This window comes from Rhineura floridana, chromosome 8 (assembly GCF_030035675.1).
Source record: "Rhineura floridana isolate rRhiFlo1 chromosome 8, rRhiFlo1.hap2, whole genome shotgun sequence".
NCBI lineage: Eukaryota > Metazoa > Chordata > Lepidosauria > Squamata > Rhineuridae > Rhineura > Rhineura floridana.
In genome coordinates, this window is record NC_084487.1 from 53,412,173 (window position 1) to 53,428,848 (window position 16,676).

A 16,676-nucleotide genomic window follows, 5' to 3' on the forward strand; every position below is an offset into this window, starting at 1 on the left:
ACAGCCACAGTCTTGAAACAGGAGAGATTCTGTGTACTATAATTCTATCTGCAGCACACCCACACACACAGGGAAGGTAACGTTGAGACTTCAATAACTGCTAGCCACAGCTCAGGGCTAGGCCTGGTGTTAGGTCGGGGGCAAGCAAAATGGCGCCCGTGGAAAGGGCGGGAAAATTATGAAACAAAATGGCGGGCACGTTGTGCAATAACACCTGTGGAATGGGACAGGAGCAAAGGAATAAACTTCAAAAAAGGGGCGGCCGTAAGACGTTCTACAGACCGCGGGGCTGAGAACTTAGGCGCGGTTGTAGAATAAGGCAAGGGAGACTCCGCTAATAGAGTCGGTATAAGGGAGAAGACGCAGACTGCAGAGACCGCCGCAGCGAGAAATCTAAAGCTGCGAAACGGTCGGGAGGGAAGGGCAGTCCAACGACTAAAATCCTCAACGAGGGAGGAGAGCCGCAGCCGCAAGCTCCGTAAATACTGAGAGCGCCGCCTGATTCGGAGGGAACCGCAGCTGCGGCGTCTCAAAGGGCCATAGCCTAAAAACTGATCAGCAAAGGAGTGGCGGGGAAATACAGGGAGCTGCAGCCGCAAGCTCCCGTTCGACCGCCGCCGAGGAGAGAAAGAGACCCGCAGCCGCATGGTCTCTAAAAAGGCCGGTAGAGTAAAAGCGGCGGTGGAGTAAAGGCTGGGGCCGTAAAAGACGGCTGGGAAGGGCAGGGAGCTACAGTCGCAAACTCCCGTCCGACCGCCGCCGAGGAAAGAGAGACCCACAGCCGCGGGGTCTTGAAAAAGCCGTTAAGGTAAAGGCTGGGCCCGTAAAAAACGGGGGGGAAGCAGGGGCTGCAGCCGCAAGCTCCCGTGCAACCACCGCCTGGGAGAGAGAGAACCGCCGCCGCGGTCTCTCTAAAAAGGCGTTAGGAGAAAAGTTTTGGGGAAAGAGAACGGTCCGGGTAAGGATGAAAAAACTCCCCCGTGATAATCCCCAGAATAACAGCGACACACAATGATTAGAAAAGACAGAGGGAAGGGAACAAGGAGCAGACACACAACAAAGGAAAATCCTCCACACTCTGTCACACAATACAAATAACTTATCTAGACACTATGGCAATATATCTTGCACGGACGGAGGCAAGAATGAACTGGAGAGTGGGAGGGGCCTGACGCCCCTAGTCTTGACTTCAGAAACATTCTTGCCTTCGGACGATAGGTGGAGTCACTACCCGCTTTGATGGCCTACCTCCTATGGAAAATGGGCAATGCAATTGATGAGATGCTTACCTTTGCATTTTTGACACCTTTATCCTAATTTCTAACTAGCTGTCCACTCCCAATCAGTCCAGAAATGATTTTAAGCACTGATCCAACATCTGATACCCCTAGCAGCTACATAACACCCACCATCCTGTAAGTGAAACAATCCCATCTGACCCTGCATTGGCTCACGGAGGAAGGGAGCAAGGCCAAACGTTACATATTAAATGTTTCTGTAAAAATGCTACAACTGCCATGGCACTGAAAGAAAAGAGGACAAATTGTGGTCAGGGAAGGGCTAGTCCTAATGCTGCTCCTCATTATTGTGGCTCTAAAGGCTTGGAAGAGAGCATCCTCTAGAACTAGTTTTCTGCAAAATGTCATGCTCTCAATTTGTTTTAATAATGTGCAATAGTGTCACAATTTCCATTATCACCGCCAGCATTACTTTAAAATGGACTTTACCTTTGAAGGCACTTTAACATCCTTTTGAAGGACAGAAAGATCTCTATAATAGTCTTTAAAATCTTCTGGCAACATTTCAACACTTATGGACATGGCTTCATCGAGTGCTTCATAATCATAAGATGATGATTTCCTTATTCTTTTAAATTGTTTATTTTGAAGTTGTCTAAGGTAGTATTCCCAGCGATTGGGAAAATCTCGTAATAATGCTCCTATCAAAGATACCACAAGAGGAGAACCTGAAATACAGAAATTGTTTAAATGTTACATGAAAATAAAAATTTTAACAGAAGAAGGAAGCTAATTGTGTTCTAAGTTACTAAATAAAGCAAAAACTAGCTGTTATTTCTATGAAAAATGTGATGAGAACACTAAAGTAGAAAATTCATAGATAAAAAATTAAAAGATGTATCCAAATATACAAGTCCAAAAACATTTAAACACTTCACCCTCCTAAACAATGTAGCACCACTTGCCATTTAAGGTGCAAATGGTAGTTTCAAAGCATAAGGTTTCCCATGACTTCAGAGGAAGTCACTTCACCTTATTTCCAACAAACAATCTTCCTTCCAAAAATATACTAAGAACTTTCATGCCCAACTCAGATTAGGGTGCAGCTTCTCCTGTCCCTTTAAACACTGTACAGTTCCTGAAGCTGCAGCCTTCTCTAGGTCATTTGCCATCTCTTCCAAGCCTGATGCCCATCCTCTCCCTTGCTGCCTTTAGGCTTTGCAGAGGCAGACAGATGAATTGAAGATAACTACAAAAAAGTCATGAAGGAAGGCTGCAGGTTCTAAGTTTGTATATATAAAAAAACTATCAGGTGCTGAGACAGTGGCAGTGGTAGTTATCAGAGGGGGCACAATGGATGGGGGGAGGCAAATAGCCTGTTTCTCTTGTTTTTCATTCATCAGATTATACTGTATGTACTTGAGCTCTGGAGACCGGGAGCACACAAGATTAAAAACGATTTTAAGTAAAAAGGTAGCAAAATGGCAAAGACAATACTCTGAAGCAAGTGTAACCTTGTGGTTTTTTTAATTAAATTAAAATGCTAGATGAGTAATTCACTGGTCCAGTTAACACACAATAAATAGTAGCTAACCATGAACACACTGATCTCACCCACTTTGCTCCTCCCCACTAGGGTATGGGAGAAACAAACCATGATGCATGACTTAGCTGGGGGTTATGGTAAGCCAAAAACAAACCTTGGCCACAGGTTGTGGTTTGTTCAGAGTGACAAAAAATATGATCCCCAGTTGAGACATAACACAAGTAAGGGCTTGTGATTTGCTTCTGCCACATTCTAACAAGGAGAAACAAACTGAGGGACATTGATGTATTCACAGTAAATCATTAACTATGTTTTATTGTGACATGCAAATGAGGCCACTGTCTAACAGACCGAAGATATAAAATTAAAGTTAACAAAGTTTCAAAACAGCATCTATGCAGATATATACTGAAAAACTACTACTATTTCTGATGAGTGAAATATAAAATAAATATTCTTACCTTTGCATTCTCTTACAATACTATTAGCTTTTTCTGGTAGCTCTGTTATTTCCATGTTAACAAATAAAGATAATATTTCAAGAGATTTTTCATGTGTTAGTCCACTTTCCACAGGAACTTCATATTTACTGCCTGTGTTTAGAATTAAAAATTCAAATAAGAAAATATTTAATGTAATGTACACTATAAATAAATTTATACTGTCCTATTTTAGGCTTGCTTAAAGTGCTATACCCTCCCACAGCTCTCTAAGATAGTTTCAATCCAGTCATTCAAATGGCAACTAGCCATTTTTAAAACATCTGTATTATCCATTTGACATTTAACTACAGATGCCCTGATCCTTAGCTCCTTGTATGCACATGAGAATCTTTGTGTGCTTGAATTATCAAAGAAAAGCAAACAGATCTGCCTGCTCCAACAACAAATAAAATGGACAGGCTTCTTAGGCAAGAAGCATGCACTTCAGAATTCATGCACTTAAACTCACTAATTATGGTATAAAGAGCTGCAAAACAAAATTGAATGAGTAGCTTAACCTATAGTGACCAACATGCAACCAAATAGAATCTTTTGCAGCCCACTATCACTTCTCTCATTGGAAGTGAGATACATACTGTAATTTTTAGTAACAGAGTGATGTCATGTGTGCAGTACAGAATCCCAGAGACCATGATATCACCACATTATAGGTGGCAGGGACTAATGAGGACCATCAATTAAATATTATTTTAAAACTTCCCTAAGTTCTTGTGAGAACCCAGATTTCCAGGTCCTTTATTTACAATGCAAAAACAGGAAGATGAACAAACTATCTTCAGCTTTCTCACATTTTTTATACTCAGACACCTTCAGTATCTACTCACACTTGAGTTCACTGGGTCATCCTATACAAATTAAATAAGTAACAATATTAATAACTCAAATTCTACTTTCTTCCTACATATTTGTCCTATCCACCTAACAGACATCACATACTGCTTTTCAAGGACAGTGCAATTTTTCTGCTCTTTCCTGTTGGAACTTAAGTGTTAATGGTAGTCATGGCAACACACACACAAAAAAATCAGTTGTGCAAAGTACCATACATGAATAACCTTAAACGAATGGATAAAAGGAAGAAAACACTATCCTTACCAGTTACAGAATCTGTTACACTCCTGTCCCTACTGGTGATAAGAACCTGGCAATGACTATCAAAGGCTTTCAATACCCAGGAATCCCAAATGTCATCAAGCACCAAGAGAGACCTGTAACAAAAAAGCAAGGAGTCACTATATACCAGCTGAGAACGTTCCATTAACATGTTGAGAACCAACAGACTTTTCATTTTGAGTACTTTTATTTTTCAGAAGACCTCCCTTTTTAACCTTTATCCTGAACAAAAATTTGAGTATCATGTACTTTAAAATTATTTCCGCTTGTCAACTAAAATTGCCCACAAGCGAGCATTATTGTCTGGGACAACTCTCAAGGGTTTGATTGGACTAAACCCTAGCAGTTCTATCCTTAAGTAAACAGCATTTTCTATGTTACATTTATTAAATGTCTGTGTAGTTAAATAGCATGCTAATGTTGTACTGAATGGTAACCTCATTTGAACACATTTTCTCACACACTGCTTTACCTCAGAATTATTTGTTAAAAGATAGCTGTTATTGGAAAACCAATTAGGTATACTACAAGAAACACAAAAGAAAAGATATTAATTCCGTTATATTTTGAATTTAAATATGAAGTAGCATCAAGAAGAGGTTGCTGGTGACTGTTGGGAAGACAATTTAGAATTAATAATACTGAATTAATTCAAGTAGTTGTTAGGATCTACCTTCAACAAACTGCAAATTACAACAAAAATCAAAAGGGAGTAAGGAGCTCTGTTTTAAACTGACTTGGGCATAGTTACTGTATAGTTTTAACTATGCATTAAATACTAGGGAATGAATGCAACAGCGAAGCCAACAAATCTGATCAACCTGCCAGGTATGTTCGTTATAATATCTCTTCATTCTCCTGAATGCATGTTAATCTATTTTATCAAAACCTAACAGTTTATAATCAGCTTCCAAAAAGACCAGTAATAACATGTAGATTACTACATGCTAAAGAGCAAGCAGCAATAGGAGCAACTGACAAATTATCATTAAGCTAGTGGCAATTTGTAATAGTGTTGTAGCATAAGGAGGTCTGAGCTCTTGAAACATATTTGAATGACAAATCCTTCCAGAACCCACTCTTCTGATTGAAAATCACAAGTTAGGGAAGATGCATGCATATTTACAAAGTCTGGGTCATTTCATATATTACAGATTAGTGAAGCCACTGTGTTTTTATGATAAATTTCATAAACTTATAAGGAACAGACTGGCTTCTTTTGACTCCATGTACATTCCACATGTACATTCCTTGGGCATCTATGATGTGTCCCCATGTATGGTGAGTGGGTGGGGAGAATTTTCACTAATTTTACAAAAAACATGAAGCAGACTGTAGATTATTATATGGCAAGACGCCTCCTAATTCCAGGTATATACATATGTCTGCTTTAAGCATAGACATCCACTATAAAAAGTCTGATGTAATTATTTTTGATTTAAAAACAAAAAGGGAGTTTATTTGCAGATATCCTTTGGTATGAAGAATTATAACGTGATATGAATAGATAGCTAACAACGCCAAGAGCAAGTATTTGACAAACTTGTTAGGCTTTCCCCCCCTAATATATTATTTGTTTATTGATTATGCGATATATATCTCGCCCTCTCCCCAGCAGGAACCCAGGGCACCAAACAAAAACTAAAACACTTCAAAACATCGTGAAAACTGACTTTAAAATACAGTAAAACAAAAAATATTTTAAAACTTTTTTTAAAAAAAAGCTTTCAAAACATCTTTAAAAATAAGGCTAAAAACATATTGGTTTTTTTTAAAAAAAGGTTTTAAAACATATTAAAAACAGTTCCAACACAGACACAGACTGGGATAAGGTCTCAACCTAAAAGACTTGTGGAAAGAGGAAGGTCTTCAATAGGCGCCAAAAAGATAACAGAGATGGTGCCTGTCTAATATTTAAGGGTAGGTGCTGCCACACTAAAGGTCCATTTCCTATGTTGTACAGAACAGACCTCCTGGTAAGATGGTATCTGCAGGAGGCCCTCACCTGCAGAGCGCAGTGATCGACTGGGTAAGTAAGAGATAACATATCCTGGTCCAAAGCTGTATAGGTCTTTTTACACCAAAACTAGAACCTTGAACTTGGCCCAGTACCAAATGAGTAGTCAGTGCAATTCTTTCAGCAGCGGGGTGACATGTTGGCGATACCCTGCCCCAGTGAGCAGTCTCGCCGCCACATTTTGCACCAGCTGCAGCTTCCGGACCAACCCCAATGGCAGCCCCACATAGAGCGCAGTACAGTAATCCAGCCTTGTGGTTACCAGTGCATAGACAACAGTGGTCAGGCTCTCCCGGTCCAGAAACGGCCGCAGCTGCCTTACCACCCAAAGCTGGTAAAAGGCACTCCTAGTCATTGAGGTCACTTGGGCCTCTAGTGACAAAATGGCTACAGGAGCACTCCCAGATTATGAACCTGCTCTTTAAGAGGGAGTACAACTCCATCCAAAGCAGGCAACTGACCAATTATCTGAACTTGGGAACTACCCACCCACAGCGCCTCCATTTTGCTAGGATTCAGGCTCAGTTTATTGGCCCTCATCCAGCCCACCACCAAGTCCAGGCAGCGGTTCAGGTCTTGCACAGCCTCTGGGTATCGTCAGCATACTGCTGACACCTTGCCCCAAATCTCCTGATGACTGCTCCCAAGGGCTTTATATAGATGTTAAAAAGCATGGGGGACAAGACTGTACCCTGTAGCATCCCACAGCACAACTGCCAGGGGGCCAAAAGACAATCACCCAGTTATTCTCTGAAAACAACCCTGGAGATAGAATTGGAACCACTGTAAAACAGTGCCTCCAATACCCAGCTCACCAAGTCGGCCCAGAAGGATACCTTGGTCAATGGTATCAAAAGCTGCTGAGAGATCAAGTAAGAGGAACAGGGTTGCACTCCCCCTGTCCTTCACCCGATAAAGGTCATCCATCAGGGCGATCAAGGCCAATTCAGGCCCATAACCAGGCCTGAACCCAGACTGGAATGGGTCAAGATAATCTGTTTCATCCAAGAGTACTTGCAATTGCTGCGCCACAACCCTCTCAATCACCTTCCCTAAAAAGGGGGTATTTGCTACTGGTTGGTAATTTTTGCAGACCAATGGGTCCAGGGTGGGCTTTTTCAGGAGCAGTCGGATCACCGCCTCTTTCAGGACAGATGAAACCACTCCCTCCTGCAATGATGCGTTGACCACACCCTGGATCCAATCAGTCAACCCCCCTCGGCAAGCTTTAATAAGCCAAGAAAGGCAAGGCTCAAGAGGACAAGTTGCTGGCCACATCATTGGAAAACCCTTGTCTACGTCATCAGGCTGCATCAACTGAAACCGTTCCCAAGAGGTTGCAGTAGACGTTGCACTGAACACCTCACTGGGGACTACAGTAGATGTGCATGGGGCATCAAGACTGCTATGGAGGCGAGCAACTTTACCCTCAAAGTGCCTTGCAAACAATTCAGTGGGCGTCCGTAGGGTCTAAAACTCCATTTCCTGGAATTGATGTCAACAGACTCCTGACAATACGGAAAAGCTCCATTGGACGGCTACTTGAGGATGCGATGGAGGCAGAGAAGCAGGCCTTCTTTGCTGCCCTCACCGCCACACAGTAGGTACGGTTATGATGTTTTACTCGTGCCCGATCAGCCTCACAGTATGTCTTTTGCCACTTGTACTCCAGCCGTCATCCAGCCTGTTTCACTGCCCTTAGCTCACTGGTGTATCAAGGTGCAAACTGGGCTCCAGAATGCCAGAGAGGGAGCTTGGTGAAAACCCTGTAAATAGCCCAACACGCCTTACTGTTCCACAGCGTGACAAGGGCTTCAACAGGGTCACCTACTCTATCTACTGGAAACTCCCCCAGGGCATTCAGGAATCCAGGAGATTCCATGAGTCTCTGAGGATGGACCACCTTAATCTGTCCACCACCCCTGCAGGGAAAGATCGAAGCCATAAGTCTAAACTTCACCAGGACGTAGTCTGACCATGACAATGGGGTGACATCCACCCCCCCATCTTCAGACCACCCCTTCCTCCATCTCGAGCAAAAGCCAAGTCAAGGGTGTGCCCTGCCCTATGCGTTGGGATGGTGACAACTTGAGACAGCCCCATGGTCATCATGGAGTCAATGAAGTCCCAAGCCAGAACACTAGAGGCAGCCTCAGTATGGACATTGAAATCACCCAGACTATCGGTCTAGGCTCCTCCAATACCACAGCCGAGATTGCCTCCGCCAGCTCAGTCAAAGAAGCTTCCGGGCAGCAGGGTGGACAAGTACACCAGCAGCAACCCTAATTTACTGTCTCCTTCTCCTTGGTGCAACACAAGGTCCATGCCCTCACAGCCAGCTCCAAGACAGAGTGGTTTACTGGTGACAGATGGTGGTTCTGTAGACCACACCAACTCCTCCCCACCGTTCCTGCAGCCTGTGCTGGTGTTGCACAGAGTTTCCAGGTGGGCAAAGCTTGGTCAGATCAACTCCTTCCAGCTCACCCACCCAGGTCTCGGTAATGCACACCAAATCAGCACCTTCATCCATGATCAAATCATGGATGAATGTGGTCTTATTGTGTACCATTCTGGCATTAACAATAGCACACACAGGCCAGTGGGCACATATGAGCAATGAGGAACCCATCCGTGAGAGAAGTGGCAGCAAGGAACAAGGCGTAGATAGCCTTGCCCTCGTCTTCTATGGTAGTTCACCACCTCCCCATGGCTATACTTCCCTCTACCCATGATCACTGAAATTGGGGTGGCATCACCAATGTCCCTCCTTACTAAGACTCCTCCTAAACACCTGATATGGACCCAACAAGAGCCCACCAACAAAGCCTACCCGAGCCAATTATCCCAGTAGGCCTCTGCGAGAATTGGGAATAGTCAGACCCATTCAATATTTTTCACACAGGGCACATTTACTCCCCCTCTGTCTCACACCTAAGGAGGGCCAGCCTTCTGCCAATTACAGACTCTCACTCTGAAGGCATCTGGCAACTTTTTCCTATTATAAATCTTTACAACATATAAAATTCTCAAGGTACAGATGTTGCCCAAAAAGGATATGTGCATATCAGTTTTCAGACTGTATTTCTAGGGAACCTGATGATCATCAGAATCTTAGCTGATTTTTCCAATGAGGATCTTCAGATATCTTTCTGGAAATTTATCTACTCTTGTTATCTATATTCCCCAGCAACACACAGCTGCAGAAGAGTACTTTATACATTCTAGGGAATATTCTCAGTTCACACAGAATGACCATTAACTCAGTATACCTAGCTGATGCTCCAGGTAAACCAAGCATGTACTATAGAATCCTCATCAAGCAAGTAAATGTGCAAAAAGTGCACCAAGAATAGGAAGCTTGAAATTCACTTCATAGAAGATAGAACAATGTTCATTTTGACTGAGAAATGTCTTAAGCCAATGACTACATAAATGAAACATCTACCAATCACCAGTGAAAGAAGATCAATGACAATGCAGAATGATCCAATTAGTGATGTGTGTGTTGTAGTTTGTGTACATTAGAACTTCACTCAACACAGAAATTTCTTAGAAATTCCTACATATATAAAAGCTTGAAACACAGACAACACAATTCAGTAGTTGACTTAAAAGGAAAAGATTTCAACTATTTCCCTATTCTGTTGAAAGTACCTTGGGTATATGCGCAAAAACAGCAAACGAAGGCGATCTTTAGCTTCCTCAATATTAAGTGGTGGCCTCTGCGAATAGGTGAAGTCCTGGTCTAATCTCAGACAAAGATTCTGGAGTTTCATTAACAGGCCTGCCTTGTCTTGTTTCCCAACAGAAACCCAATGTACTCCTCCTGGGAAGCAATCTAACAAAAAGATGCCAAGTTGAAATGAAAGGATATAGTTACATATAAGCCTAAACAAAAACAAATTTATTCAGACCTTGTGTGTTTTTTAAAAGCAGTAAGGCTAACTGAAAAAAGGCTAAAATTGTATCTTTAAGAACTAGCGCCTAAATTGGCTTGCTTTCCCCTTCCCTCCCAATCTGTTTCCTTTTGTGTCATATAGGTCAGATTGGAAGCCTGAGGGCAGAGACTGTCTTGTCTGTTATTGTTTGTAAACTGCTCTGGGAATCTTTTGGCTGGCAAGTGGCAAAACAATATTTAAAATAAGATTAATTTTATATAAAAATAAGAACAGGATGCTTACATTCAGCACAGTGAGTAGGTATAGTACATGTATTTTGCATCATTCATATAAAGGGCATATGTAGCTCAGTCCTCAAAGTTCAAAAAATTGATATCCAAATCCTACATAAGCTCTTATGCTGCTCCAGCTCCTAAAGAGAATACCTTGCACTGCTACAGCAATGGCAGCACTGTATACAAGTCTACAGTGCTGATTGTTTATTGTAATTATGCCATAAAATGATAACTATTAAATATTATTTTAATATGGTTGCAAAAGTGTAACTGGCTTCATGAAATTCAACTTTGTCAGCTTGCTGCAAGTTAAAGCTATTTTAAAACTATTTACTTGTGTCAAGATATATTACTATTCATGTATATTACTTTTCTCTACCATTTCATGATTGGCAAAATCAGACTCCACAATATATATGATTCAAGCAACCTACTTTTACCACATACTATTGTTTGAAGTAGATTTCCACTTCTGATTTGAAAGTGAACTATCCATTGCAACAGCCTCTAGCAAGTATAATATAAATCTATAAAAGGCAGGTAAACATACCTTTCAAAAGACTGTGGTCACGTAGGGCTTCAGCTGCCAAAACAGACTTTCCACATCCTGCCATGCCATAAACAATAACCCATCCTGGATCACTTTTTAGCCTATATAGCTTCTGTTGAACTCTATTTACTAGTTCTGGACGAGTAACAAACACCACTGGTCGCTGTGGGACACCACCTTCACAGAGAACAGTCTTAACTTAAATTCAGAAACAGAAGATATAAAAACCAAGAGAAAGAATTAAGATGGTGTAAATAATTGTTAACTTTTAAAGTATCTGTTAGAAATACTACATCTCCAGTCCCAATACAGAGGCTAATATAATGTCTCATGATAATTATTCTGCTCAGACTCCAGCTAAGAGTAAAACAACTTTGGCTTTAAACCACCAAGCATGTAGGTGTAGCAGCCAGCCCTTTAAAGGAAGCAAGAATCACACTCATCAGCTGTTTGGTGGGGAGACAATGATAGCAAGAGAAATCAATCTAGCCCTGCTCCCCTTCCTACACAGAGGAGTGGCAGAATATCAGCAGTTGGATCAGACAGGGGCACCATGTACACACATTCCCTGTCCAGCTAGGTATACATATGTGGAAGTCTGCTTCCATGTGCATATGACACCTTGTTGGATAGAGGCAACCCTGGATTCAAATTAAAATTCCAACAATTAACATGTAAGCAAATTGATCCCTTGGATCAATGTTAGTTGTATAGTATAACCAAAGGCTTGATATATCAAAATTCAGATACAATCTTATGATTAGAAAGAGATGGAATATTGTCATTTTTAGCATAGTTTATTTCATAGCATAATTTCTTTACTCAAGGCCATTCAACACAACAGCCAATAAAGCCCAGGTTTATTGAATTTAAACAGATGAGGTTTACAGATTTCAAAACCCCTGGCTAACAGTGTGTGGCAGGGAGGGGCTTAATTGAATGGTATACTCACTGCTGCATTCACAACCCTCCTACTGGGGGAGGAAATGTGTATTTTTTTTCTACACCAGGTGCAAGACTGGTTCAGCAAAAATGCCCAGTTTCTGTGCTGGCCCAGCTCTGCCTCTGTTTGGGGGGATTCTACTTGCTACCACTACTGGGGATATGCTGGTAGTAGCTTCTGCCTGCCTGCCATTGGGATGTTCCTCACTAGGGGGATGTCTCCTATCTCTACCAGCAGGGCTTGGCAGAGGGGCACCTCCATCTTATCCAACTCTCCTCCAACATGACAGATCAGGACCCTGGATGGCTTTACTCACCATTATACAATAATATTTTAAAGGTGAAAATGATTATAAGGAAAAACTCTCCAATCAGACTTTAAAATTATACTTTCTTAACGCATATGATATTAGAATAATCTTGCCCGATTCCCATAATCATGTATAAGCAAAAGCCTTACTTGCTTCATCCACAATCGTTTTTGTCGAAAGTAGTAACGGGTTTTCTAGAACTTTAATGCAACATAAAAATATATTGACAGAATCTATTTTCCTAATGTCACACAAAAATAAAAAGTAGCCATGTTGACCCACAAGAAAAATTCAAAAAGCCATGTTATGGTAATTGTCATGAACTTGTATATTTCTATGAATTGTTAAATATAATTTCTAATATCACGGCTCAGTACAAAGAATTCTGGGAGTTACATCTTGTCAGAATGCAGGCCTCTGGAAGGCAAAAATGTTAAGTTTTGTTTCCAGCTGAAAGCCGTTAGGGAGGCCTGAATAGAAACACCTGGTTATCTGTGCTAATCAGTGAGAGCCTGGTACTCTAGGACATGCAGGCCTGTGAAGGTTAAGAACACAGTTGGGAGGGGGGGCCTGCAAGGCACGAAAAAGTGAAGAAGCATCGAGAAGGGATTACATCAGAAAGCCCAATTGGTTAATTAATTCTGGACCATTGGGTTTCTTTTTCCTTAAGTATAGGGGTTGAGACCCATAGCCTTTGTTCGCTCTGGAAGGTTGCCCTGGATGATGCCTATGGGTGTCCATCTTGCTGGTGGTCGCCTAAGTGGGATTCCATTGTTTTATACCTGATGCTATTCTCTCTGAGGAGAGATGAGATTACAACCATCTATCTCCTAAGTAAGTAGACAGGCTAGCTAGGTTGTTATTTTCTTGTTGTGAGTGTGAATTCTCTTATGTGTACCTAAACCCCTGATTGGGTGTGTGGTTTTGAGGAATTGTTTTGCTGCTATATTTTGATGTGCACTTATTTTTTTCTAATAAAGCTACTTGTTCATTGAGGGTAAGGGTGGTTCTGAATCCAGCACCTTGACCATTTGACTATGAAACTACCGAGGATAAGGGAGTTAAGCCTAAATCTATTTTGGGGTTTTTACCAGAGGTTTCTTGACAAGAAGTGTAAGTTTGGCTCTTGTCTTATTGAACCTTGGTTTACCTATTCTCTGGGCTCTGAGCTGAACCAGTGAAGGGGTGGTGGCAGCCTATCTTCTACCTTGCAGGGTTGGTGTTGGTTTGCACAGCCCTGGCAAGGGGAATTAGTGATTGGGTTGCAGAACAATTGCCCTAAGGGTGGGAATTGGGTCTGAAGCATGGTATCTGTGCCCTGAGGGAGTAGAAGACCATGACAGTAATATCTTTATCAGACCAACCAAAATATCAGAAAAAGGTGTGCAATCTTGCATAGTATGCTGTGACATTTTGGTTGGCCTAATAAAGGTACTGCCCCAATATGGATTCAGGAATTTTTCCTAATGCATTTTGCCTAATGTAAAAGTTTGAAAATTAAATCTCCCACGCACAGGCCACAAAAATGAATACAAACCTATTGTTGACTAAAAGCATATTTTAGATTTGTATATTATAGATTAAATCACTTAAAACTGAAGCCACCACAGGAGTGAAATATTTCCTGAAATGCTTCAACAGAGCAAATTAATTGTCCTTTCAATCAAAAACTGAGTGCAGAATAGACAAACAATAGACAATAGCTTGTCATACTAACCATATGAGGTTACTCCATCCATAGAACTCTTTCCATTATAAGTGGAAATAATAGGGATGCCATCCTGGAGAAGAGCAGCAAGATCTTTGTATCCCTCATGAACCAGCGCATTATAAAAGGATATGTATGCATAATTATCTTTGGCAAGAATTATTTTTACAAGCATAGCTGCTCGTTCTCTCTGTGTAGTCTATTGAGGGAAGAAAAACAAAAACTTTTTGGTACAATCTATCCAACCTTTATCACTTTTAAGTCCCATTGATTTCAGTGGGAAGGACAAGTATGTGTTTTAAGACTTTTCCACTGAAATAAAAAACATGGATTTGGGGGGGTGTATATAGGCACAGTATTGGGCTGCAATTATAGATTGTTCGGTAAGTAACCTGCAATTGTCATCTTCTGTTGAGGTGTACATACACCCCAACAGAAGATGACAATTGCAGGTTACTTACCGAACAATCTATAATTGCAGCCCAATACTGTGCCTATCTATTCCAAAGTTAGTCTGACTGGCAGTGTTTGAATGTCACCCTAAACTGTGGTTTACCTGCAGGACATGAGCAACCCTAGCCTTCTCCTGCACTTTCTGTGCTTCCTCCCACATGACTGAGAGCAGTTTAACACATTTTACTTTTAGTTAAGTAAGGTCTGTCATAGCATGTTGTTAACATTAAAACAGTTTAGCTTAAAACCAACCAATTTCAAACAGTCATTTATGAAGCTGGCTTGTTTTAAACCAGGTGAGGGGAACCTATGACCCTCCAGATGTTGTTGTAGTCGAACTCCATCAGCCCCGCCAGCATGACCAATTGTCAGGGATGATGGGTGTTGGGAGTCCAACAACATCTGGAGATCCTCAGGATGCCCACCATAGTTCCCAGTTCCAATGACACAGCAAGCTGTGATTAACTAAAAGAAAAGTGAAAGCTTCTTTTGGCCACATGGTAGGGGAATAGGCAAACCCAGGAGAAAGCCAGACTTGCTCATGATATCTGAATGTGACCACTATGTGCAATGGGACTTACTTCCAAGTAAGCATGTGTAGGTTTGCAGCTTTAATCCCCATTTATTTAAAACAGATAATTAAGTATATCTTATTTGTATATGCTACAGACACACCGTATACCTTATCATATATGGAGCAACAAATGCCACATGTCCAAGCTGGATTTAGAAAGGAAAGAGGCACCAGAGATCATATTGCAGACGTATGTTGGATAATGGAACAGACCAAAGAATTTCAGAAGGAAATCACACTGTGCTTTATAGATTAAAGCAAAGCCTTCGATTGTGTAGATCATGAAAAACCATGGAATGCTTTAAAAGAAATGGGGGTGCCACAGCATCTGATTGTCCTGATGCACAACCTATACGCTGGACAAGAGGCTACTGTAAAGGCAGATTATGGAGAAACGGATTGGTTCCCCACTGGAAAGGGGTCAGACAGGGGTGTATTTTATCACCCTACTTGTATGCAAGTATCACCCTTAATCTATACGCAGGACATATCATACGGAAAGTGGGACTGGACCAAGATGAAGGAGGTGTGAAAATTGGAGGGAGAAATATCAATAATTTAAGATATGCAGACGATACCATACTCTTAGCAGAAACCAGTAATGATTTGAAACGAATGCTGAAGAAAGTTAAAGAGGAAAACACAAAAGCAGGACTACAGCTGAATGTCAAGAAGACTAAAGTAATGACAACAGAAGATTTATGTAACGTCAAAGACAAATAATGGCATATTAGAACAAATAAACCAGAACTATCACTGAAGCTAAAATGATGAAATGGAGGTTATCATATTTTGGACACATAATGAGAAGACAGGATTCACTAGAAAAGACAATAATGCTGGGGAAAACAGAAGGGAGTAGAAAAAGAGGAAGGCTAAACAAGAGACGGATTGATTCCGTAAAGGAAGCCACAGACCTGAATTTACAAGATCTGAACAGGGTGGTTCATGACAGATGCTATTGGAGGTCTCTGATTCATAGTCGCCATAAGTCGTAACCGACTTGAAGGCACATAACAACAGACACACATCTATAAAGTGTGAAAGAAAACATGCATCCATATGAATAACTATGTATAATACATTCACAATTTCAGAGAAGGCATCTGCTCAAACCTATGAATCACAACCCAAAATTTTTTCAAAGAGACCATTCTTTTAGGATACAATCTATGAGTGCACTACAATCTTCTAGAAGACATAGACACTAACATTTTGAGGTAAACTGGGCATCTCTAGTCTGCCATGTTGCCTATTAATTATAATGCCATTAAATTACTATTGTTAGACACACAGGGTTGAATTAAGATTACGTTATTTTCACTTAGTTGCCAATGAAATGAGGGGGAAAGTCCTACAGATTTCAATGAAAACTAAGTTAACACACAACTAACTTTCCTCACTGATTTTAATGGGAAGTAAGGCCGCAATCCAATACATGTCTACTCAGAAGTAAGCTCCTTGGGTTCAACGGGACTTACTCCCAGGTAAGTGGGCACTGGATTGCAGCCCAAGTGCAACTAATTCATCTAGATCCAACCAGCATT

At 41.2% G+C, this 16,676-nt stretch overlaps 1 protein-coding gene across 4 annotated transcripts in view; it reads right to left on the minus strand.

The window, feature by feature from the left end:
- The window catches only part of APAF1 (apoptotic peptidase activating factor 1), a 102,915-nt gene that overhangs the window by 83,061 nt on the left and 3,178 nt on the right, over positions 1-16,676 (minus strand). For all 4 annotated transcript variants that reach the window (XM_061639505.1, XM_061639504.1, XM_061639502.1 and 1 more), the window contains exons 4-9: positions 14,112-14,301; positions 11,142-11,339; positions 10,072-10,255; positions 4,383-4,495; positions 3,246-3,377; positions 1,728-1,966 (exon numbers count right to left, since the gene is read on the minus strand). In XM_061639505.1, the coding sequence (XP_061495489.1) occupies positions 1,728-1,966; positions 3,246-3,377; positions 4,383-4,495; positions 10,072-10,255; positions 11,142-11,339; positions 14,112-14,301 (1,056 nt within the window). The remainder of the gene's footprint in view (positions 1-1,727; positions 1,967-3,245; positions 3,378-4,382; positions 4,496-10,071; positions 10,256-11,141; positions 11,340-14,111; positions 14,302-16,676) is intronic.